The 19,764-nt window shown below is 40.8% G+C and overlaps 2 protein-coding genes across 2 annotated transcripts in view; both read right to left on the reverse strand.

The window, feature by feature from the left end:
- The window catches only part of LOC110336230 (A disintegrin and metallopeptidase domain 3), a 53,536-nt gene extending 39,731 nt beyond the window's left edge, over positions 1-13,805 (reverse strand). The window contains exons 1-7 of the mRNA XM_021218688.1: positions 13,748-13,805; positions 13,247-13,323; positions 11,344-11,399; positions 7,324-7,402; positions 2,286-2,362; positions 1,705-1,882; positions 397-462 (exon numbers count right to left, since the gene is read on the reverse strand). Of these exons, the coding sequence (XP_021074347.1) occupies positions 397-462; positions 1,705-1,882; positions 2,286-2,362; positions 7,324-7,402; positions 11,344-11,399; positions 13,247-13,323; positions 13,748-13,805 (591 nt within the window). The remainder of the gene's footprint in view (positions 1-396; positions 463-1,704; positions 1,883-2,285; positions 2,363-7,323; positions 7,403-11,343; positions 11,400-13,246; positions 13,324-13,747) is intronic.
- A 1,627-nt stretch (positions 13,806-15,432) lies between these two features.
- The window catches only part of LOC110336231 (disintegrin and metalloproteinase domain-containing protein 5-like), a 55,224-nt gene continuing 50,892 nt past the window's right edge, over positions 15,433-19,764 (reverse strand). Inside the window, exon 18 of the mRNA XM_021218690.1 lies at positions 15,433-15,494. Coding sequence (XP_021074349.1) covers positions 15,433-15,494 — 62 coding nt within the window. The remainder of the gene's footprint in view (positions 15,495-19,764) is intronic.

A 19,764-nucleotide genomic window follows, 5' to 3' on the forward strand; every position in this document is an offset into this window, starting at 1 on the left:
GGTAGGAAACGCAGTCCTTTTGCTGTCCCCTCCTGAGGGCTGAGATTACTGGAACATGTCATCAAGACTAACTCTTGAACAGAGTAAAAACATTTATATTAAAGCAGTGAGACGTGGACAGGAGAGATGACTGAGCAGTTAAGAGCACTTACTGCTCTTCCAGAGGACCTCAATCCAGTCCCCAGAACCGAACACAGCAGCATCAGTAACTATGGTCCCTCTTCTGGACCCCAAGAGTACAGCACATAGTGCACAGACTTTTAACAATGCAGACCAAATACCCATACTCATGGGGAAAAATAATAACATGAAAAAAAAAGCAGTTAACGTTTCCTATTCACATTCCTCCCAGAGTTTCTCTACAACACAAAATGTCAGAAGGCAGGTCACTCCTACCATGGCTTTATCCATGATGATCTTTATCCTCAGAATTCTCTTCGTTAGTGTCGAGTTCGAACCTTTCTGCAGAACAATAAAAACATCAATAAGATAAAACCTTCAATCAGGCACAACACATATGTCTGCTAGAGTACTGATTCCAGGATGTCTACTGTACTTCTTTTAATAACATAGACAATAGTCTAGTTCCATTCACTAGTCTTGGAACTCTTTAAAGTATAATGCTCTAAAGGCAGTATGAGTGGATACAAGCTGTTCAGTCTCATAACAAAAACAAAGAAAACCTCGGCTGTTTTAAAGGTGCTTCATTTCGATGAGTTTTTCTACTTTTGCTGAGTGCTTCCCATTGATAACTTCCACATTATTCATCGTTTATTCATAAAATAAAATACATTAGCCACAATATATCTTGTTATTCCCAATTTGACTTGTGGCTTCTTGGACATTATTTTTTGCAACATGGCTTATTTATTTCAAAAAATAATATTTAATAACATGAAATGTGCATATATGTGTATATATGTGCACATGTATGTGTTATATATGGAGCTGGCTTCTGTGACCATAGAGGTTAGTTAGTCCAATGTCTAGGGAGTAAGCCAGAAACCAGGAGCTGTTCTTGGACCAAAGCTCTCAGCTGGAGACCCATAAGGACATGACATTGAGGCTCCAGTCGGAGCCAGAGGACAAATAACAAAGAAATGTTTTGCTTTGCTTTGCTTTGCTTTGCTTTGCTTTGCTTTGCTTTGCTTTGCTTTGCTTTGCTTTGCTTTGCTTTGCTTTGCTTTGCTTTGCTTTNCTTTGCTTTGCTTTGCTTTGATTTTCTTTCCCCTTCCCCCTTCCTTTGCTTTGCTTTGCTTTGCTTTGCTTTGCTTCTTTGCTTTGCTTTGCTTTGCTTTGCTTTGCTTTGCTTTGCTTTGCTTTGCTTTGCTTTGCTTTTGCTTTGCTTTTGCTTTTGCTTTGCTTTGCTTTGCTTTGTTTTTTACAAAGCAGATGTATTGGCAAAGAAAATACCAAGTATCAGTTAAGTAAACCCAGGACCAATTATGTTACTGGTAGGCAAATTCATGCAAATAGTTACAATGTGCATCTATACAGACTCCTCATACACCTATACAAACTATTGTAACAAGTTTGATGATTTTTAAAAAAAAAGTATGTTTCCTTGTTATTTTCTAAAGACTATCTGAGGAAACCAAAGATACCTTAAAAAATAATTCCTACCAAACAGTTTAACACTGTTTCCCCCAGTGTGTCCAAATCTCAAGATTTGAATATAGGTAGAGCAGGTGGAGTCCGACTCACCTCTGGTTTGACAAGAATTCGGTAGGACTGACTTTCTTGCTCAAGATTTGTGTAGTTTTCTTTTAAGGGAGAATAGTCAATTTCATTATTTTTAATTTCATAAAGTATGTGTTCAAATGTAGCTGAAGACTCTAAGGGTTCAATTCCATAAGTGATGTTCTCTAACTGCAACAAGCCCCTAAGTATCAGAAAAAAAAATTTTTAATGCAATTACCATATATTTCCCACTGAGAACTTGCATTAGGTTTTAAAGCCAATTTCATATCTCTCTTCCCTTCATTGTGCCATAGAAGAACAGTGTGGGGCTGGTACGTCTGGGAAATGCAGATTCTCTTTCTTCTAGTGGCAGGCATTTTCTGCTTAACTTTTATGATAGCAAAATACCCAAATAAGTACATGGGAGGACTAGAGGAAGAGGTGAGAATAGAGGAGCCATGTGACCAGTGCCACCACACTCTACAGGTCTGCTCAGTTGGTTGTTTGGAGGTGAATGCCCATTCTATTCTCACAGAAGATGGTGAGATGGTAGAAGCTGAGGAGGGGTTGACATGCAATCTCAGTGCACACTTCCAGAAGGGTACCTGAGGCCTGAGCAAGTGCTGAGTGTCACCGTTGATACTGGGATCTCAGCAGCATGTCCTTGATAAAAGCAGTGACTCTAAGAAGAAGCAGAAGAAGTGTTATAGCTGGTTCCCACACACAGCCCTCAGGGTCATACCCACTTCCTGACTATATAGCAGACATCCACATTTAGCCATTCTGTTACATGCCCGATGGTCAACAGCCTTCCCATCCTCCCAGATTTGCTTCCTGAGCCCCTTCATGGGCTCCACTCATCATTACTATTTTCCTCTCACTCTGAAATATTCTTGCTATAACTCTAATTTTTGACAACTATTTATACTATTTATCTGGATCATTCCCCCTTTTAGCCAAATTTTCTAAGTGCATAGTGTATACCCACTAGACTTTATTAAATGAAGGGTGAATTCAACTATGAACATTTCATTCCATTCTGGGGGTCAGGCAAAAGGGTTTTGTAAATATTTCTTCATTTGTTTCACATGTCTGCACGTACACGCCACGGTGGGCATTCAGAGGTCAAAGTTCAACTTTTGAGAGTCAGTCCCGCCTGCTCCCACATGGGACCTGGGGATGGGCTTTGCAGAAAGCATCTTTACCCACTGATCCATCTTGCCGGTTCAGAAGTATTGAGCTGACATTTCTTCACCTTGCTTTTTCTCAATATCGCAATAGAAAGGTCATTAACCATCTCTAGTGCCATCACTCTTCCTTATTGACTTTACCGATGTTAGCGATTCTCAAACATGGCCACAAGCACCTCTTTAGTGAGCCCCTCCTCATCGTGGGTCTAAACTATAGTGATTTCCAGATTCTTTTTTGTTCCTACATTGTGAGCGCTTCCCTGCCACCCCATCGCCCCCTCCAAATGTGTCTCTATATTAATAGCATCCAGGATCGGATCTCCACTTAGTCTAACACGACATAAACCCCATTCCAAACCTCATCGCCATCAATTAGAACAGCAGGCTGGATCTTTCCACAAGGGCAGTCATTAGAGGCCAGATAGGTACAACATCACCTTCAGCACAGTGCCCAATCCACTCACACTACGGGACTTTCCCCAGACAGAGAGATCTCCACATGCTGTGTGCCAAGCAAGAGGAGCAGCAACCTGCATCTGTAAGTGGTACCAATGGCGCTTTCCAAAGAAGTACAAGGTAACCCAGGTGCCCACCCACGATTAACCACAGGGATCTCTGCTGGCTGTGCTTCCTGTAAGGTGTCACAGCAAGAGTCACTCAGACAGAAGTGTGATAGGCAGCAAAGCACAAGGTTGGCAATTAATGAGAGGAAAGCCAGAGAGAACTCACTCTGTCTCACAAGTCTCACGGAACCTGTGTGGCATACCATTCCATGTGCCTCAGGGAACCACCAGACAGGCCCACATCTAACCCAGTAGAGAGAGGCTTACCTCTTTCCAGAATACTGCGTTCAGAGCGACTGGCAGCAGCCCTAAAAAGAGGATGAGCCCCCTAGAATCTGGTTTCAAGCAGGAAGACAAGGACTTAGTTCGAGTGTCCAATGCCCCAACTTTTCTAAGAGGATTTCCCAGAGCAGCATCTGTACCTGTTCAAGGAGCTGTAACACACACACACACACACACACACACACACACACACACACACACACCTGCCATGTCCACTGCAGCACTATTCACCATAATCAAAATACAGAACCAGCTTACATGCTCATTAGTGGGTAAATGGATAAAGAAGAGGCCATAGAACCTGTGCAAAAGTCAGGTAATTAGAGGAGGGACTGTTAAGAAACAGGTACAGGACCATGGAGGAGAGAAGGATAAGGTATGGATGAAGTCAAAACAAATCACATGCTTGTCTAAAATGTCCTAATGAAACCTGCTTTACACAGTTAATATAGGTTATTAATAAAGGAAAAAACATTTCAAAACACGAGTATATAAGCAGCTTGACAGTTACTAGATGCAAAAAATAATTTTATGAGTACCACATTACATAGGCTAGCTAATGAATCTATTATTGTCTAAGTTGTTGAAATGATAACAGAATCAAACCACCAGAGGACACAGCCATCCTAAATGCACAAGCATCAATGAAATGTCCCAGCTTCAAGAACCTTGCCACAAACACTGATAACTGAGGAAGAACATAGACCCCAAACACTGTCTAAAAGAGTGGGGGGGGGAGAAGGAGGGAGGGAGGGAGGGGAGAGAGAGAGAGAGAGAGAGAGAGAGAGAGAGAGAGAGAGAGAGAGAGAGAGAGAGAGAGGACCTAGCTCAAGCACAAGGCAAAAAGCAGCACTAACCCTAACTATGCAGAAAACCCTCTCTAAGCACGCAGCAGAAGTACACATCCCTTCCAAGTGACCCAAACAGCTCACCTAAGTGCGTACATTAGGCCATAAAGTGGATAGTCATGAGTTTAAATGGTAGTGTGTTTTGGCTACACTAAAAAATCAGGACAGACAAAAGTTGCTGACTACTTACAAATCAAATATCATGGTTTTGGAAAACCTCCTGAGTCAAAGCAGAAGACACAAGAGGGATTTGTAAATATTGCATTGATTATAGAAACCTCTGAACTGAAAAAACATGGACCACACTGCTGTGGATGCAGAGAAATTCAAGTGTAGAGGCACAAAGTGGGTGTAGAGGCTTAGGACAGAAAAGAGGAAACTGACAGAAAACAGAAAACTGGCAAGGAACTCCTAGGCAGGGGCTAGGAAGGCAAGGAAACACACAAAGTAAAAGAAAGAAAATTGCAAGTTAGAAAACACAAAGAAACTAGAGTTCTGGTTCTTTGACAAATCCAATAAGTTAAAGAAACAAGCCTGAAGGCAAGAAGGACAAACTTAGAAAGGACACAGAGACCTTTCTTGAGAGCTATTGAATACTCCTGCGCTGCCTGCTGTTGTGGGGGACAACACGGAGACTCAACAAAACCGCATCGGGCACCAGCGCCTGAGACAACAAAAAGAACACAAAAGAACACAAGAAATGTGGGTCAACGCGGCTACATACGTTAAGTAGTCTGGGCTGGCAAGTAGACAAGCACCCGCGCTGCACCCGGGTGTCCACAGACGCTGAGCCTTAGCGGAGCGAGTCATCAAACATGTCAGATGTTAAAATGGATCTTACACATCCATGGAGAAGAAGCTAACACTTGCCATGTTCTTACAGAGGCCAGTGTTGCCCTGATGCAAAAATTGGACAAAGTTAATACAAAAGAGAGAGAGAAAAAAAAAAACATAGACTGGTGGCTGTGATGGACTTTACGATAGTTTCTTGGTAATTGTCACCGATGTGGTGCATGTTTGAAAGAGCCTATATCTCAAAACAAAACATATTTTTGTTTTTAAAATTGGAAGTTTTTAAAGGGAGTTTTATACTAGAATTAAATTAATATTTCTTGGTACGTGAGATAAATTCAAAATCTAATTATCAATCAGTCCATGCAATCTATAATGGGACAAAGGAAGAAATGTTTTATTGTTTTTATTTAATTTAGTTTTACTTAATTGTTTTCTTGATGCCCGTTTTCTAGTGAGAGAGAACAAGAAGGGGTGGGGATTTGGAGTGAGTGAAGAGATGTGGAGCATCTGGGAGACGTTGGGGGGCAGAAACCATAATCAGAATATATTATAGGAGGGGGGAAATCCTATTTTTAATTTTAAAAAAATGAAAAAAAAAAACAAACAAACAAGCAAACAGAACTAAGCCAGATCTACCATAAGACCCTGCTCCCCCCCACACACACACACACTGGGTTACACGTGCAGAAGAAAGGGAAGCAACATTCTAAAGATACCTGCATACCCTTGACTAGGGAAACACTGCTCACAATAGCCAAACTACGGAATCAGTAGTGGTCGCTTTTCAGCTGCTGAAGAGAAGACAGACTGCACACAGAGCAGCTCACACACTCACACACACACACACACACACACACACACACACACGAGTGGGGAATATTATTGACAGAGAAAATTCAAAATGTCACCAGTCTAATAAAAAGAGTGGAAGTGAGGACCTTACTTCCATTAATAATAATAATAATAATAATAATAATAATAATAATAATAAATAATTCCAGTAATAATAATAAGCCCAGCCCACTCAGACAAGTACCACATATTCTCTGCCATGTGTGGTAAAACCAGAAAGATAAATCTGGTTCTAGAGCAGTGGTGGTGAGGAGCGGGGGAGGGCGAGAGAGAACAGATGACCGGAAGCTCGATTTGTTCCTTGCACATGATACACAAGTGTTGAAATGCCACACTAGACCCTGTTGGTTTTCACAATGAATAAATGTTAATCAAAGTTAATTGTAAAATGCAGACAGCTAATAGTCTCCCCCTTAACTCTGATACTGAGGTATGCAAGGTGCGCCAAGACCTTTAATCTCAGCCTCCCTTCCTTGTACTACAGCCCGCTGCCATTCCTGTCAGATGCTGCCCCATTTCTGCCCATCTAACCCTGCGTGCGCCTGCACTCCTCTGTGTGCAGTCTGCCTTCTCTCACCATCCCCCTCCGCCCCCATCTTCCTAGATGGTAATTCCTACCTTCTCCTCCACTGCGTGGGGCTTATGAGACAACATTCCCAACCTTTCCTTTCTTGGTGCCTTCCCCTCCCACCTGCCTTTTCTTTTCCATCTGAAACGTGAAGTAACGAATCTAAGTTGCTCACGATACCACATACCTGTGGTTCTGATAGCGATTTTGTCGCCAGCCTAGGCTCCTTCATGATACCTTGACTGAAAAGCTATCACCACACTCAGAGGGAGGGAACATGAGAGAGGTTGTCGAGGCGCGGGGAGAGATAAGGGGTTACGTGATATAATAGTTTTTCAATTAAAAATAAATTTAAAGGGCAAAAACTAGCTTCTAAAGGTAACGTTAAATGAATCCATGTGAATATAGAAACATCTATATATAAATGTATGCATAATAATTTCTAAATTAAAAAACGTGGATATATGAGGAAAAAACACCACTATACACACACACACACACACACACACACACACACAATCTACACAGTAGAAGCTTAAACTTACCTTTACTAAAGAAAAGTATGGTTTCAATGTTCCCAACTTGTCACGCAAATATGTTCCAAAAAGTGGGTGTAAAAATGACCTATTTCAATCAAAATAATGATATTTTATTGTAATAACATCATGAATAACATTATATAATTGAATAGCTTATTAACATCAAAACTTCCAGATTAATTAACTAAAATGTACATTTCACAAACCCAAATATCTTAGAATTATATGGCCTTGTCTTTTCATTATTAGATTGTGTTCTAATGTTATATTGGATACATAAAAAAAAGTAAAGAAAATAATTAACACAAAACCAGGGAGCAGTATAAGACAAATTATATATCTAGCAAATTAATGGTCACAACTAGATTGTGTCATTTCAGTTTTAGTTGATATTAACCACAAACACAACTTATGGCATGATAACCTTAGTATTTGCTAGTGACTAAAATGGATTCATTATATATCAGCATCCCATTGCTCCCATAAAATTACAAGCCACCTCAAAATTCAGAATACCCACTTCTATTTCATCTGATTAGAACACTGCTTAGTTTCATGCCTGGATTTTAAACTGTTCTTTCCTTGATGTCTAACTTTTTGTTTGCCTATTTGTTTTAGTTCTTTATATAATCTAGTTACGAATCTTCAGTCAGACATGTCACTATTAAATATTTACTTCCCATTCTGCAGGGCTCTTCTCCACTTCAGTGGTAGTGTTCCTTGTAGGTCATGAAAGGCAATTCACGAGCTGTTGGTTTTAATGCTTGCACTACTGGGGTCCTGGCCATGCTAATGAGTTTAGACATACTCCCTACTCCTCCCCTCTACGAGATTCAGGGTATCTGTCTCATAGTGAAGCCTTAAAGCCATTTGGAGACGAGTTTTCTGCAGGGTGAGAGATAAGGCTCTGGTCTCACTCTTCCACACGCAGCTGTCCAATGTGACCAGCAGCATTTGTTAGAGATACTGTCTTTTCTTTCTCCAAAGTGTACTTTTGGCCTCTTTGTCAAACATCAGGTGGCTTTATGAGTGTGTATTTATGTTAGGGTCCTCACAGGATAAGCACAACAAGCATCTATAGAAGTATTTCACCCAAACACTGAAGAATGTACATTCTTCTCAGCAGCCATAGAACTTTCCCCAAAAGCAATCACATAGTGGATCACAGAGCAAGATTCGTCACATATAGGAAAATGGAGATGACATCCTTCCTTCTATCCTATCACATAAAACTGGATACCATCAACAACAGAAACTAGAAAGAGTACACAAACCATACAATGGACTAATGAATAATTGAATGTAGGGACAACTCAAGAGGGAAGCATAAAATTCCTAACAGTAAATAAAAACACCGCATTCTAAATTCTATGGAGCACTCTTTAGGCAGCCCTAGGAGGTTGAGAGTGTAACACTAACTGCTTACATCGACAGATCTTTAAAAACTTAATGGTGCACCTCAAGGCTTTGGAAGTATGAGAACCAGCAATACACCCAAACCAGGTGGGAAAAGGGAATCAAAATGAACGAGAGATGAGAAATTACAAAGAATTAGTGAAATGGAGAATTGGGTCTTTGAAAAGATTAATGAGATTAACAAACCTTTAGTCATTTAACCAAATAATAAGATTAAAGACAAAATGGGGGCTATCATGACACTAAGAAAATTCAGGGAATCTTTCTTTAAGAGTGAGATTTAAAACCCTAAATTATAAGTGCCTGGCTAACCAATTGTACCACTGGACCTTGGAGCTTCAATCCCAAACTGGAAATATAAAAGATATATATGTCTACGAAAGCTAAAGCTAATTCAAGATATACTCCCATAATGTCCAATAAGGTAGAAATAGTAATAAAAAATCTAAAAGCAGCTGGGCGTGGTGGTACACGCCTTTTATCCCAACACTTGGGAGGCAGAGGCAGGCAGATTTCCGAGTTTGAGGCCAGCCTGGTCTACAGAGTGAGTTCCAGCATAGCTAGGGCTACACAGAGAAACCCTGTCTTGAAAACAAAACAAAACAAAAAGTCTAAAAAACAAACAAACAAACAAACAAAAAAACCCTGAGTGTGGGGCCAGATGGAATTCAGATCCCCAGAGAAGAACTAATGCCAATACTCCTCAAATTATTACATAAAATTGAAAATGAAGAAATACTTATGAATTATTTTTATAAATTCAGTATTTCCCTGATACCAGAATGGACATAGATAGACCCAATACAAAAAAAATAAATAAATAAAAGATAATTATGGGCTTTTCACTGATGACCTGGATGTAAAACTTCTCAGTAAAATACTTGGAATCACAATTCAAGAACACATAAAAATATTGCCTACTATGATCAAGTCAGCTTTTTTACAAAGGTGCAATGATGATTCAGCATACATAAATCAATAAAGATAGACCACCACATAAATAGGCTTCAAATCATCTCATCAGATGTAGAAAGGCCTTTGACATCTTTTCCGGATAAAAAGTTGTAGTGAAATCTAGGGATATAGGAGACATACATGTACATAATAAAGACAATTTATAACAAGCCCACTGCCAACATCTTGGTCAACGGGGAAAAAAATTCAAAACATTTTCACTAAAATCAGGGATATGACAAGGATGTCCACTTACATTATACCATTTACATCTATTTATACTTATACTTGTCGTTTTGGGTTTTTGGTCAGTGGAGATTAAATGTGACATAGGGCAGCCTGTACGATATCATTTGATTTACATCTGTGGAATGCGCTACAGAGTCAGATGTAACAAAGATTTCAGTTTCATCTTCCATAGGCCTTAGATAAAATGCCTGCCTGAGCATGACAAGAAATCTACTTGTTAATGTTATTTTCTGAATTTAGAAGAAGACCCTTTTACCGACTCCACTATATGCTACAAAATTTTACACTGAATAATGTTAATAAGATCTATACCAACACTAAGAAATTGCACTGTGCACACTACCAAACAAGGACTGATCCTTTCGAAGCAATCTACATATTTGTGGAGAAAATGTTTAGCAGTTGCTGCACAGTTTATAGAAAGACAAATATAGACAAGTGTTGTGGATGGCCCTGGTGCTGTTTGTTTTTTTGATGCTAATTCTGCTTCCTCCAGAGGGCCTGCCTTGGACAAGAGTGGGTCAAGTACTTAAGTGATTTCGTGTGAACCTGCTCCCCACCTTAGGTGTTCAAATAAAGGCTAGAGCCCCTGTGATTGGGCAGTGGAAGAAAAGGTGGGGCTGAAAGTTTCAGAGAGGGAAAGAGAGGAAGAAGAAAGGGAAAGAAGGGAGGAGAGAAAGGAGGATGAAAAGGGGGCCCAGAAAGATGGAGCAGTAGCAGGAGGCCTGGGTGAGCTGCAAGTAACAAGGGATTTTATATCTGGGGGATAGAGTGGTATAGAGGTGTATCTGCCCAATCTAGGAATGCCGTTTGTAATTAGATGGAGTTGTGTGTTCTTTGGACAGGCTTTTAGACAAGGATTGGAAGGTGATATACAAGGTTAATACCATTGGCTTCCTAACAGAATAAAGGGAGAAAGGAGAGGATGGAGTCAACACTCGACACTGCAACACTGTGGCAAAAAGAGAAACACACCTGTGGGTTGGCAAAACCTTTTGAGCCTTGAGAGAAATGTAAAGAATGTTACTCAAGAAAGAGCTGCAAGTTCGCTGGGAACATAAGACAGAAGGAGGCAGGAGGGGTGCTGGAGCAGAGCCGGGAGGGGCTGGTGCTGGTGCTGGTGCTGGTGCTGGAGCAGAGATGGGAGGGGGTTGGTGTTGGAACAGTGAGGGACTTGCACACACTGAAGGCAGAGCTGCTTTAAGGCCTTTAATAATCTTGATTTATCAGATATGTCTTAAGACGTTATTAATGTAGATTTTAGGCTTAAAATCTCACAAGAAAGAATCTTAAAGAAGACAGAGCCTGCTAAGTAAGTGGATTGGTTGTGCTCGGCTTAGGGAATAGTTGAGGAAGAGGCAAGGGGAAACAGCTGTGTGCAGTGAGAGTGAGCACCTGCTGACTTACTGTTTTTCAAGTTGGAGTGTGTATGCTTTGCCCTCAATTCTGACCACGTAAGTGACCTGTGACAACAAAGTGGCAAGAGAGGGGGAAAAAGAGAAAAAGCCATTATTAGAAACGTCAACTCCTTAAAAGTAACAGGCTACGGTTGATGTATATGCACATTTTATACGATCAGACATGAAAGCCTACATATTCTCAAACACAAATGACCTCGCAACAGCCTCTACTATGTCTCGTGTTTCTTACATATATGTGCCCTTTCTAGGTCATGTGTTACTTCCCTTGATCCCATATTCCATCCATCCTCATTTAATATGTAAAATAACACACACACACACACACACATACACAAACCCTATAAGTTGTGTTTTTCTCACCCAATACTGGAATTACCCTGACTGCTACTGTCGTTACTGAACCTAAAGGGGGAAGCAATCAAATACAAATGTCTTCCGCTACCAAATAACACCGGGATCCTAGTCACTGAAAGGGCTTATGAAATATATCCATATTACAAATAGTAGCAGTCATTATTTGCAAGATCAAAACATACAAATAACTCTACTGGGTATGGTTTACTCCCATAAATAAAAAGATAAACAACTGGAAAGCAAATTTTATGATGCCAGTTTCTATAGCCCGAGAAAATGAAGCAACATGCAGATGTGTTGTAACGAAACCTACAGGACAGGTGCAAATAAGGCACGTGCATGGCACAAACTGGTTAGAATAAAAAATATAGAAAATTTGTTTAAAGAAAATCAACCTAAGAGCATAGAGGACATTAAGGTGGGGACTTCAAGGGAGCTACAAAAGAAAAGGGATTGGGTATGTTCAAGATATGTCATATACATGTAAGAAAAATTTCAAAGACTAAACAGAAACATCATTTAAAACACCACGTTCGTGGTTTGGGATGTGAAATATTATTTCCTTGTGGATTGAATATTATCTATTGTCAAATCCCAAGAGGCTAGTTTTAAAGCTAGGCAGGCTAACGTCCATGTTATATATTGAATTAAAGTGTCTAAGAATAGCAAAAGCAGGGAGATTGTAAGATGATTTAGGGACCATGTTATGTATTGAATTAAAATGTCTAAGAATAGCAAAAGCAGGGAGACTGTAAGCAAATGATTTAGGACAGCATGAGATGATGACTGGAGTCAGTGTGCTAACTTTGTAGGAAACAGTTGTCTGACTTGAGAAGAACTGAAAACATTCTGAACCACTTTGCAGACATTGTTTGACTGCTTCCTGGTCCTGTGGAAATGGCTCTGAAAAAAAAAAAGGGAGGCTATCTGCTGGTCAGAAGTTTTATACACCTATGAGGTAACACTGTCGAAGTAGAAAGACAATATTGCCATATTGAGTCATTTAAGAAATGTATGTGACTAAATGTTCAGTTGGTTAAAATGAGTATCTCAGGACGTATGCAGATGGACACTTTAATACGCATCTCTTCGTAGTCTTTAGAATGATTTTTATAATTTTATACTTTATTGTTCTGCTTTCCAAAGGACTTAAAACGTGTGTATTTATTGGCTTGGAGGGTTTTATGGTACCAGTTTTAAAAATCATGATGCATCGTAAATTTTAGTATAGTCTCGCCTATAAAAATATATAACTAGTGGCTGTGTTTTCTCCGAGTCCAGTAAGCTGTGCATGACAGCGTGGAGACCAGAAGCTAAAGCATTTGAGTCTTACATAACACAGTTGGGCAATGTTCACACACCTCTTGGGAAGTCCAAGAAAACTGGGACCTTTGCCCTGCCTCAGGCCAACAGTCTTTAGCACACTNAATTAGGCACAAACCGAATTTCAAAATGGCTATATTCTTTGATGTGGGCCCGAAGTAGAGTACAAAAAAAACACCCAAAAATTTCCAAATATCCGGTTTCTTAATTACTTGTGTCTCTTCCTCCTTGGCATCCTGGATGTTGGTCTTGATTTTCTCCGGTACGGTGATCTGCAGAAGTGGTGTTTCTATGGAGAGAGAGAGAGAGGAGAGAGGAGAGAGGAGAGAGGAGAGAGAGAGAGAGAGAGAGAGAGAGAGAGAGAGAGAGAGAGAGAGAGAACCTGTCTTGGCTATGGTCCTCTAGCCAAGCGGAGAACACGTGGGGCATACGGACCTCTAGCTTTCTCCCTCCCTCCCCGTCGTCTCCTCCCACTTTACAGATGTTCTCAGGATTGTGGGTAAGTCAGCAAAGGAGGGTCAACAGTCTTTGGGCTGAATTCTCCCACCACCAGGAAGAGATGGGCCCCTGCACCCCCTGGATCCTGGAGCTGGGTGGGGCTCTGATGCACCTTCTCCAGCCTGTTCTGAACTTCCAGGAGTAAAAGACTGTGGAGCCAGCATGGCAGATGGCTTGTTGACTGGAGTTCACTGCCCAGCAATGACTTCCCTTACCTTTGCCTGTGGTGATCACTTGGCCTAGGTATGAGAGGACTAGGAATAACAGCAGCATGGTGTGGCTGCTGACTTTGCCACAGTGATGTCAGTTGATGCAACGGCAGCAGCTCGTGGCCCCTGCGCCTGGGCTCTTGGGGAGCAGGAAAGCAGGAACGGGAAGTACAAACAGGAAGCCCCACGGTGTAGGTACCACAGCAGCTCTGTGAGCAGAGCCCAGAGGGCTCAACATTTTCCCTGCAGAAGCCAGAGGATGCCCGGAGCTACCCCACAAGAACGCTGGACTCTGAAAGAGCCGTCTGCTCATGAGCCCTATCTCCGGTACCTAGTGCCAGTTCTTTCTGCCCATGCTATGGTCTGTATGCCTTTATGCACAATATTTACATGTAAAATAAAATGAATACCTTTCCCGTTTTGTAAAAGAAAACAGAAACTAGACAATAAAACTTTTTAATTTTTCATGAGTGCTTCCTAAACATCGTAATGTTTTTGTCAAGAAATAGCTGTAGTAGCTAATGATGAACAACAAGAAAAACTAAACCTCTCTTGTTTACTGAAGAATTTTCTCTGGTTTGTGTTGTATAATATATTTTAGTATTTCATTATTTCTTAAGGCCAGATGTTTTTTATATACTGAAAAAAAATCACCTAATAATTGACAGCCAAAATTATAAGGGCTTTTACCTGTGTGGCCACTAAAATGCATGACTTCCTAACTGGAGCCTTAAGATATTCTTACAATTTTAAATAGGTCACAAAAGTTATGATAAGTGTTAGCTAGTCATGATTTTATAATATTCCATGGAGGTTAGTATGTAGCTAAAAGCAGAAACATGTGCTTATTGAGTAACATTATTATTGCTTTCACCTGATTAATGTAGATGTAGATGTAGATGTATTCAAATAATTCAGATAATTCAAATTTAACTCCACCTTTGAACTTCTGAAGGTCAACAAGAAATAGGCCTGGGTATCAAACATTATGGATGCTGTATTTGCTTCTCAGTGAGATACAAACAGGAAGGCAGATGTAAGAGTTACCATACATAGAAATTATAAATGAATCAGTAGCAAGATATACAAATTTCTATGTGATTGTATTAAGACACCCCCCTCCCACGCGCGCATAGCTCAACAGAAAGAATGTTGTATTTATGGTGAAGAATAACTGGATTACTGAATGACTTCTTTCAAGGGCTTGACTAGTGATACATGGGTATCTCAAGAAATAATCTGTTACAATCTCGACAAGAGATCAGCCAAGAAGACTGCTCCATTTAGGAGAACTCTGCATAAATCAGGCTACATATGCCAACTCACGAGGAGAAAAGAAAATACTGAAAAATTCTTTTATCTTTGAAAATGAAAGCTTCTGCAGAAAAAAAAAAATCTCAGATTTATCCTCCAAAATCCCCTTCTTAATTAAACTTTTTTATATTTATTAAATATGCACTCATGAAGTTTATGGCAGACTAAAGATAAATTCCATCCCTTTGTAGTCATACAGATGCAATCGATTTTATAGGTAGTCACCACATTTATTAAAGGACAAGCCAAATTCCATGTTCCTTAGAGATAGCCACAAAGGTGTCCTGGAACCCAGGTATTAAGACCACTTCGCCGAGAAAACAGGGCGATACTTTCTGACCGGGCTTTTCCAGTTTCCTCCAACCCTCAGGGTTTCTTCACAGTAAAGACGTACAGAGTCCTTTCTGGGTTTGGTGTGATTGGTGGGTTCGCAGGTGAGCTAGGGAGGGGATAAAACAAAGGAGTGTGGGATTTAAGCTGAGGCAGTCATTAAATGCAGTTGGCTCTCTAGAACATGAAGGAGCTCTTTTAAAAAGCAACTTGGAGGGTTTGGATGAGAGAGGGTAACAGAAAGATGCTTTTAAAAGTGGTATGTATAACAGTAGTGCAAATATAGCTAAGCAAGAATATGGCAAAATGTTCACTATGTATCAAAAAATTAATTATGACTCAATACAGTTGAATGCCACAGTAACCTCTTGCTGTATACTGTGCTTCCCATATCTTAATCTATTAAATGACACGTTTCAATTTACTATATCCTACTGTCACTCTGCTTACCCTCTCTTCTGAATGTCTTTTTTTTTTTTTTTTGTAAATAACCACTTTGGAGGGAATTGTGAAGTCCAGGTTGATTTTGCATAATATTTAAAATATCTACAGATTTTTTTCCGGAAGTTGTATAACATTTCTACAAGAACATGGGGCTGTCGAGATGGCTCTGCAGTTGAGACCACTTACTGCTCTTCCAGTGGACCTGAGTTTTCCTTGCAAGCGCCCACATCACAGCCCACAACAACCTGTAACTCCAGTTCCAGAGGATCTGATGCCTTCTTTTGACCTCTGAGGGTTCTTACACGTACATGGTACATATTAACTCGTACAGGTGCACACATGCACATAAAAATTATAAGTACAAGTTTTAAGGCTTTTCTAGGAGAACCCAAGTACCCTTCTTTTGCTTCATTTCTTTTTATGGTAAAACATATATACACAGCTGGTGTGTGTGTGTGTGTGTGTGTGTGTGTGTGTGTGTGTGTGAAATGATTGTATGCAATAGAATCATATGTATATGTATATACATATTTTCATATAACTATAATCACATCAAGAAAAGTGTACAATGAAAATAAAGCTTTTTGATAATTCACTTTATAGACACACCCACACTTAAACCTCCTTAAGCTTATCATCTAATCGCTTTCCCATATCTAGAATGTTTAACAAGCTAGTAAACTCATCTACACAATCGTACAGGAAGTCAGGTTCTAATTTGGGTATGATCTGCTAGGCACACATTCCTTTACTTCTATTATTGTTTTCATCTTTTGGCTCTCTTTTATTAAAATGTAGTATTGTGAGAAACAGTTTTCCCAGTTTGAGTAACCATTTATCTGTTGCAAAACATTTTGGGTCATTTCCAGGTTTGGATTGGTAAGTGCTTGAGTATTAGAGATGCATATGTGTATGAAAATGGTCCCTTAAACTCATAGTGGCATCATTGAAGGTGTGGTCTTGTTGGAGGAAGTGGGTCACTGGAGGGTAGGCATTAAAGTTGCAGGAACTCAGGCCAGAAAGAGTGGCTCTCCATCTCTCCTTGCTGCCTGTGGTTCCAGATCCCTCTCCAACTCCATGCCTGCCTGCATGCTGCCGTGCTTCCCACCATGATGCTAATGGACTGAACCTCTGAACCTGTAAGCCAGCCCCAATTAAATATTTCCTTTATAAGACTTGCCATGGTTGTGGTGTTTTTTCACAGCAATAAAACCCTAACTAAGCATATGCTGCAATTTCAGTGCAAATATAATTTTGTGGGTTTTTTTTTTGGGGGGGGGGGGATAAAGACCCAAGGGCTGTTTACTGATTCTGTGGATCTTCCAAAGTACCACATCTAAGAATAAATCAGGGCAGTGCTTGGCAGCTCCAGGAGAGAGCTGGAAGCTGATTAGAGAAAGACAAGGTTGGTGACAACCTCAAAGCCTGCCCTTGAGGACAGTTTTAGTAAACGTAAGAAGGTAGGTAAGCAGCCTGATTGGATAGGGCTGTATAAACATGTATGTCTCAAGACATGTTGAAATTAACATGTGCTGCCTATAAGCACATAGAGGCAGCCTTTAGTCTTAGCATGACATGACAAGAGCAGAGGCCGGCAGTTTGACAGGGCCATAGCAATATTAATTATCAATATGTAATATAAAAATTATATGTATATATATACACATAGCCACTAGCCCTTCCAAGTGAGAAATTAAATCAGAAATTGCAAATAAACCTGAACATGGAGAGCAATTTGAATATTTTATATCTATGTCTATTTGTCATCTGCATACTATGCTCATGTATATGGGAAGTGTTTCTTAAATATGTTTGGCTGACTCTAAATGAGCCATCTGACTTATGCTCTGAAGTAACTAATTTAGTATTGGTAGCATAGAAGTTATGATAAATAGATATGTTTGAAGTTACCATATGTTCCTGTGCTTAAATCTGGACATCAGAATTTATTTTCTAAATGGACAAATCCCTTAGTACAGGGATTATAAAACACAACCATAAACAATGAGTGAGATAGAAAGTAAGGACAGTGCATCTTGGGGCTTTCTTCCAAAATAATATGAAATTACTCAAGCATTCCAAGTAAAATAATTATGTTCATTTCCATAGATGAAATGTATACAGCTGAGGTTAGTGGGATATATACATTGTGTATATATATATATAGGCCCAAGTGAGGATAATTCAATTCCACTTAGAAGGGGGAAGAAAATAACCATGGGAGGCAGGGGGAGGGAGGGAGGGACCTGGGTGGGAAAAGGGAAGGGAAGGGAAAAGGGGGAACAGGATCAGACATGTGGAGGGCAGGAGAGAAGCCCAGAGGGCCAGGAGAATGAATAGCAATATTCAACTTCAAGGGGTGAGAGGTAGAGGGACCCTTTAGAAAGTCCCAGAGACCCAGGAGGTGAGAGCCTCAGTGTGGGTAACCTTAGCCAAAATGCCCAACAATGGAGAGAGGGTACTAGAAGAGTCCACCTCCAGTGATAGACAGGGCCTCAAGTCGAGGGATGGAGCTGCCAGTCCACAGTCAAAATTTCTGACCCAGAATTGTTCCTGTCTAAAAGAACAGCAGGAACAAAAATGAAGAAGAGACTGAAGGACAGGCGGTCCAGTGACCAGATCAACTTGGTGTCCATCTCATGGCGGGGACCCACCAAGGCCTGACACTATTACTAATGCTATGATGTGCTTACAGACAGGAGCCTAGCATGGCTATCCCCTGAGAGACCCAAGTAGCACGTGACTAAGATAGGTGCAGATACCTAGAACCAACCATTGGATTGAAGTTAGGGACCCTATGATTGAATTACGGGTTTAATTGAAGAAGCTGAAGGGGAGGGCAGCCCATAGGAAGACCAGCAGTCTCAACTCACTGGGGCACCATGGAACACCCAAGACTGACCCACCAACTAAGCAGCATACATGGGCTGGTCCAAGGCCCCTGGCACATATACAGCAAAGGAATGCCTGGTCTGGTTTCAGTGGGAGAAGATGTGCCTAATCCTAGAGAGACTTGAGGTCCCAGGGAAGGGGGGAATGTCTGGGCAGGGAGCACCCTCTCAAGGCAAGGCAGAGGAGGAATGGGATGAGGAGCTGTGGGAGGATGGACCAGGACCAGGGGTGGGGGTGGAGGGGATAATAACTGGAATATAAATAAATATTTTTTTAAAAAAAAAGAACCATAAAAGAATTCCTGGTTTGCACAACGCCACTGAGTTTCTTTTGTAATTAATACATTTTGCATCTGTTTACTTGTAGCAAAGGCATTGCTCCTGTTTTATTCTAGACATTTTCTTCCTTATTTCTCACGTTTATATGCAGAGTGTGCATCTGGTGGAGTTTGTAGCCTGTGACTCTGTGTGCATGTATGTGTGTGTTTGAGGTAACGCTAAAATGTCTCTATATAATTATCCTTCCAAAAAACACGTCGAAGCATCACGCCTCTTCTATGCTGCTGATGCTGAGACACTTTCCTTTAAAAACATTAAATTATTTTATTTATTTACATTCTAAATGTTGCCCTCCTTCCCAGTCCTCCCTCCCCTAGTTCTTTACCCCATCCCCCATCCCTTCTGCTTCTGAAAGGGTGCTCCCCCACCCACCCACCCCTACCTCATCCCCACCAACATCCCCCTTCCCTGGGGCACCAAGTCTATAAGATCGGGAGCATCCTCTCACTGAGGTCAGGCAAGGCAGTCCTCTGCTACATATGTACTGGGGTCACGGAGCAGCCCAGTATGTTCTTTGGTTGGTGGTTTAGTCTCTAGGAGCTCTGAGAGGTCTGGATTAGTTGATACTGTTGTTCTTCCTATGGGATTGCAATCCCCTTCAGACCCTTCGATCCTCCCCTAACTCTTCCATAGGGGTCCCTGACCTCAGTCCAGTGGTTGGCTGTAAGTATCTGCATCTGTCTCAGTCAGCTGTTGGTGGAGCCT

This window comes from Mus pahari, chromosome 19 (assembly GCF_900095145.1).
Source record: "Mus pahari chromosome 19, PAHARI_EIJ_v1.1, whole genome shotgun sequence".
Taxonomy (NCBI): Eukaryota; Metazoa; Chordata; class Mammalia; order Rodentia; family Muridae; genus Mus; species Mus pahari.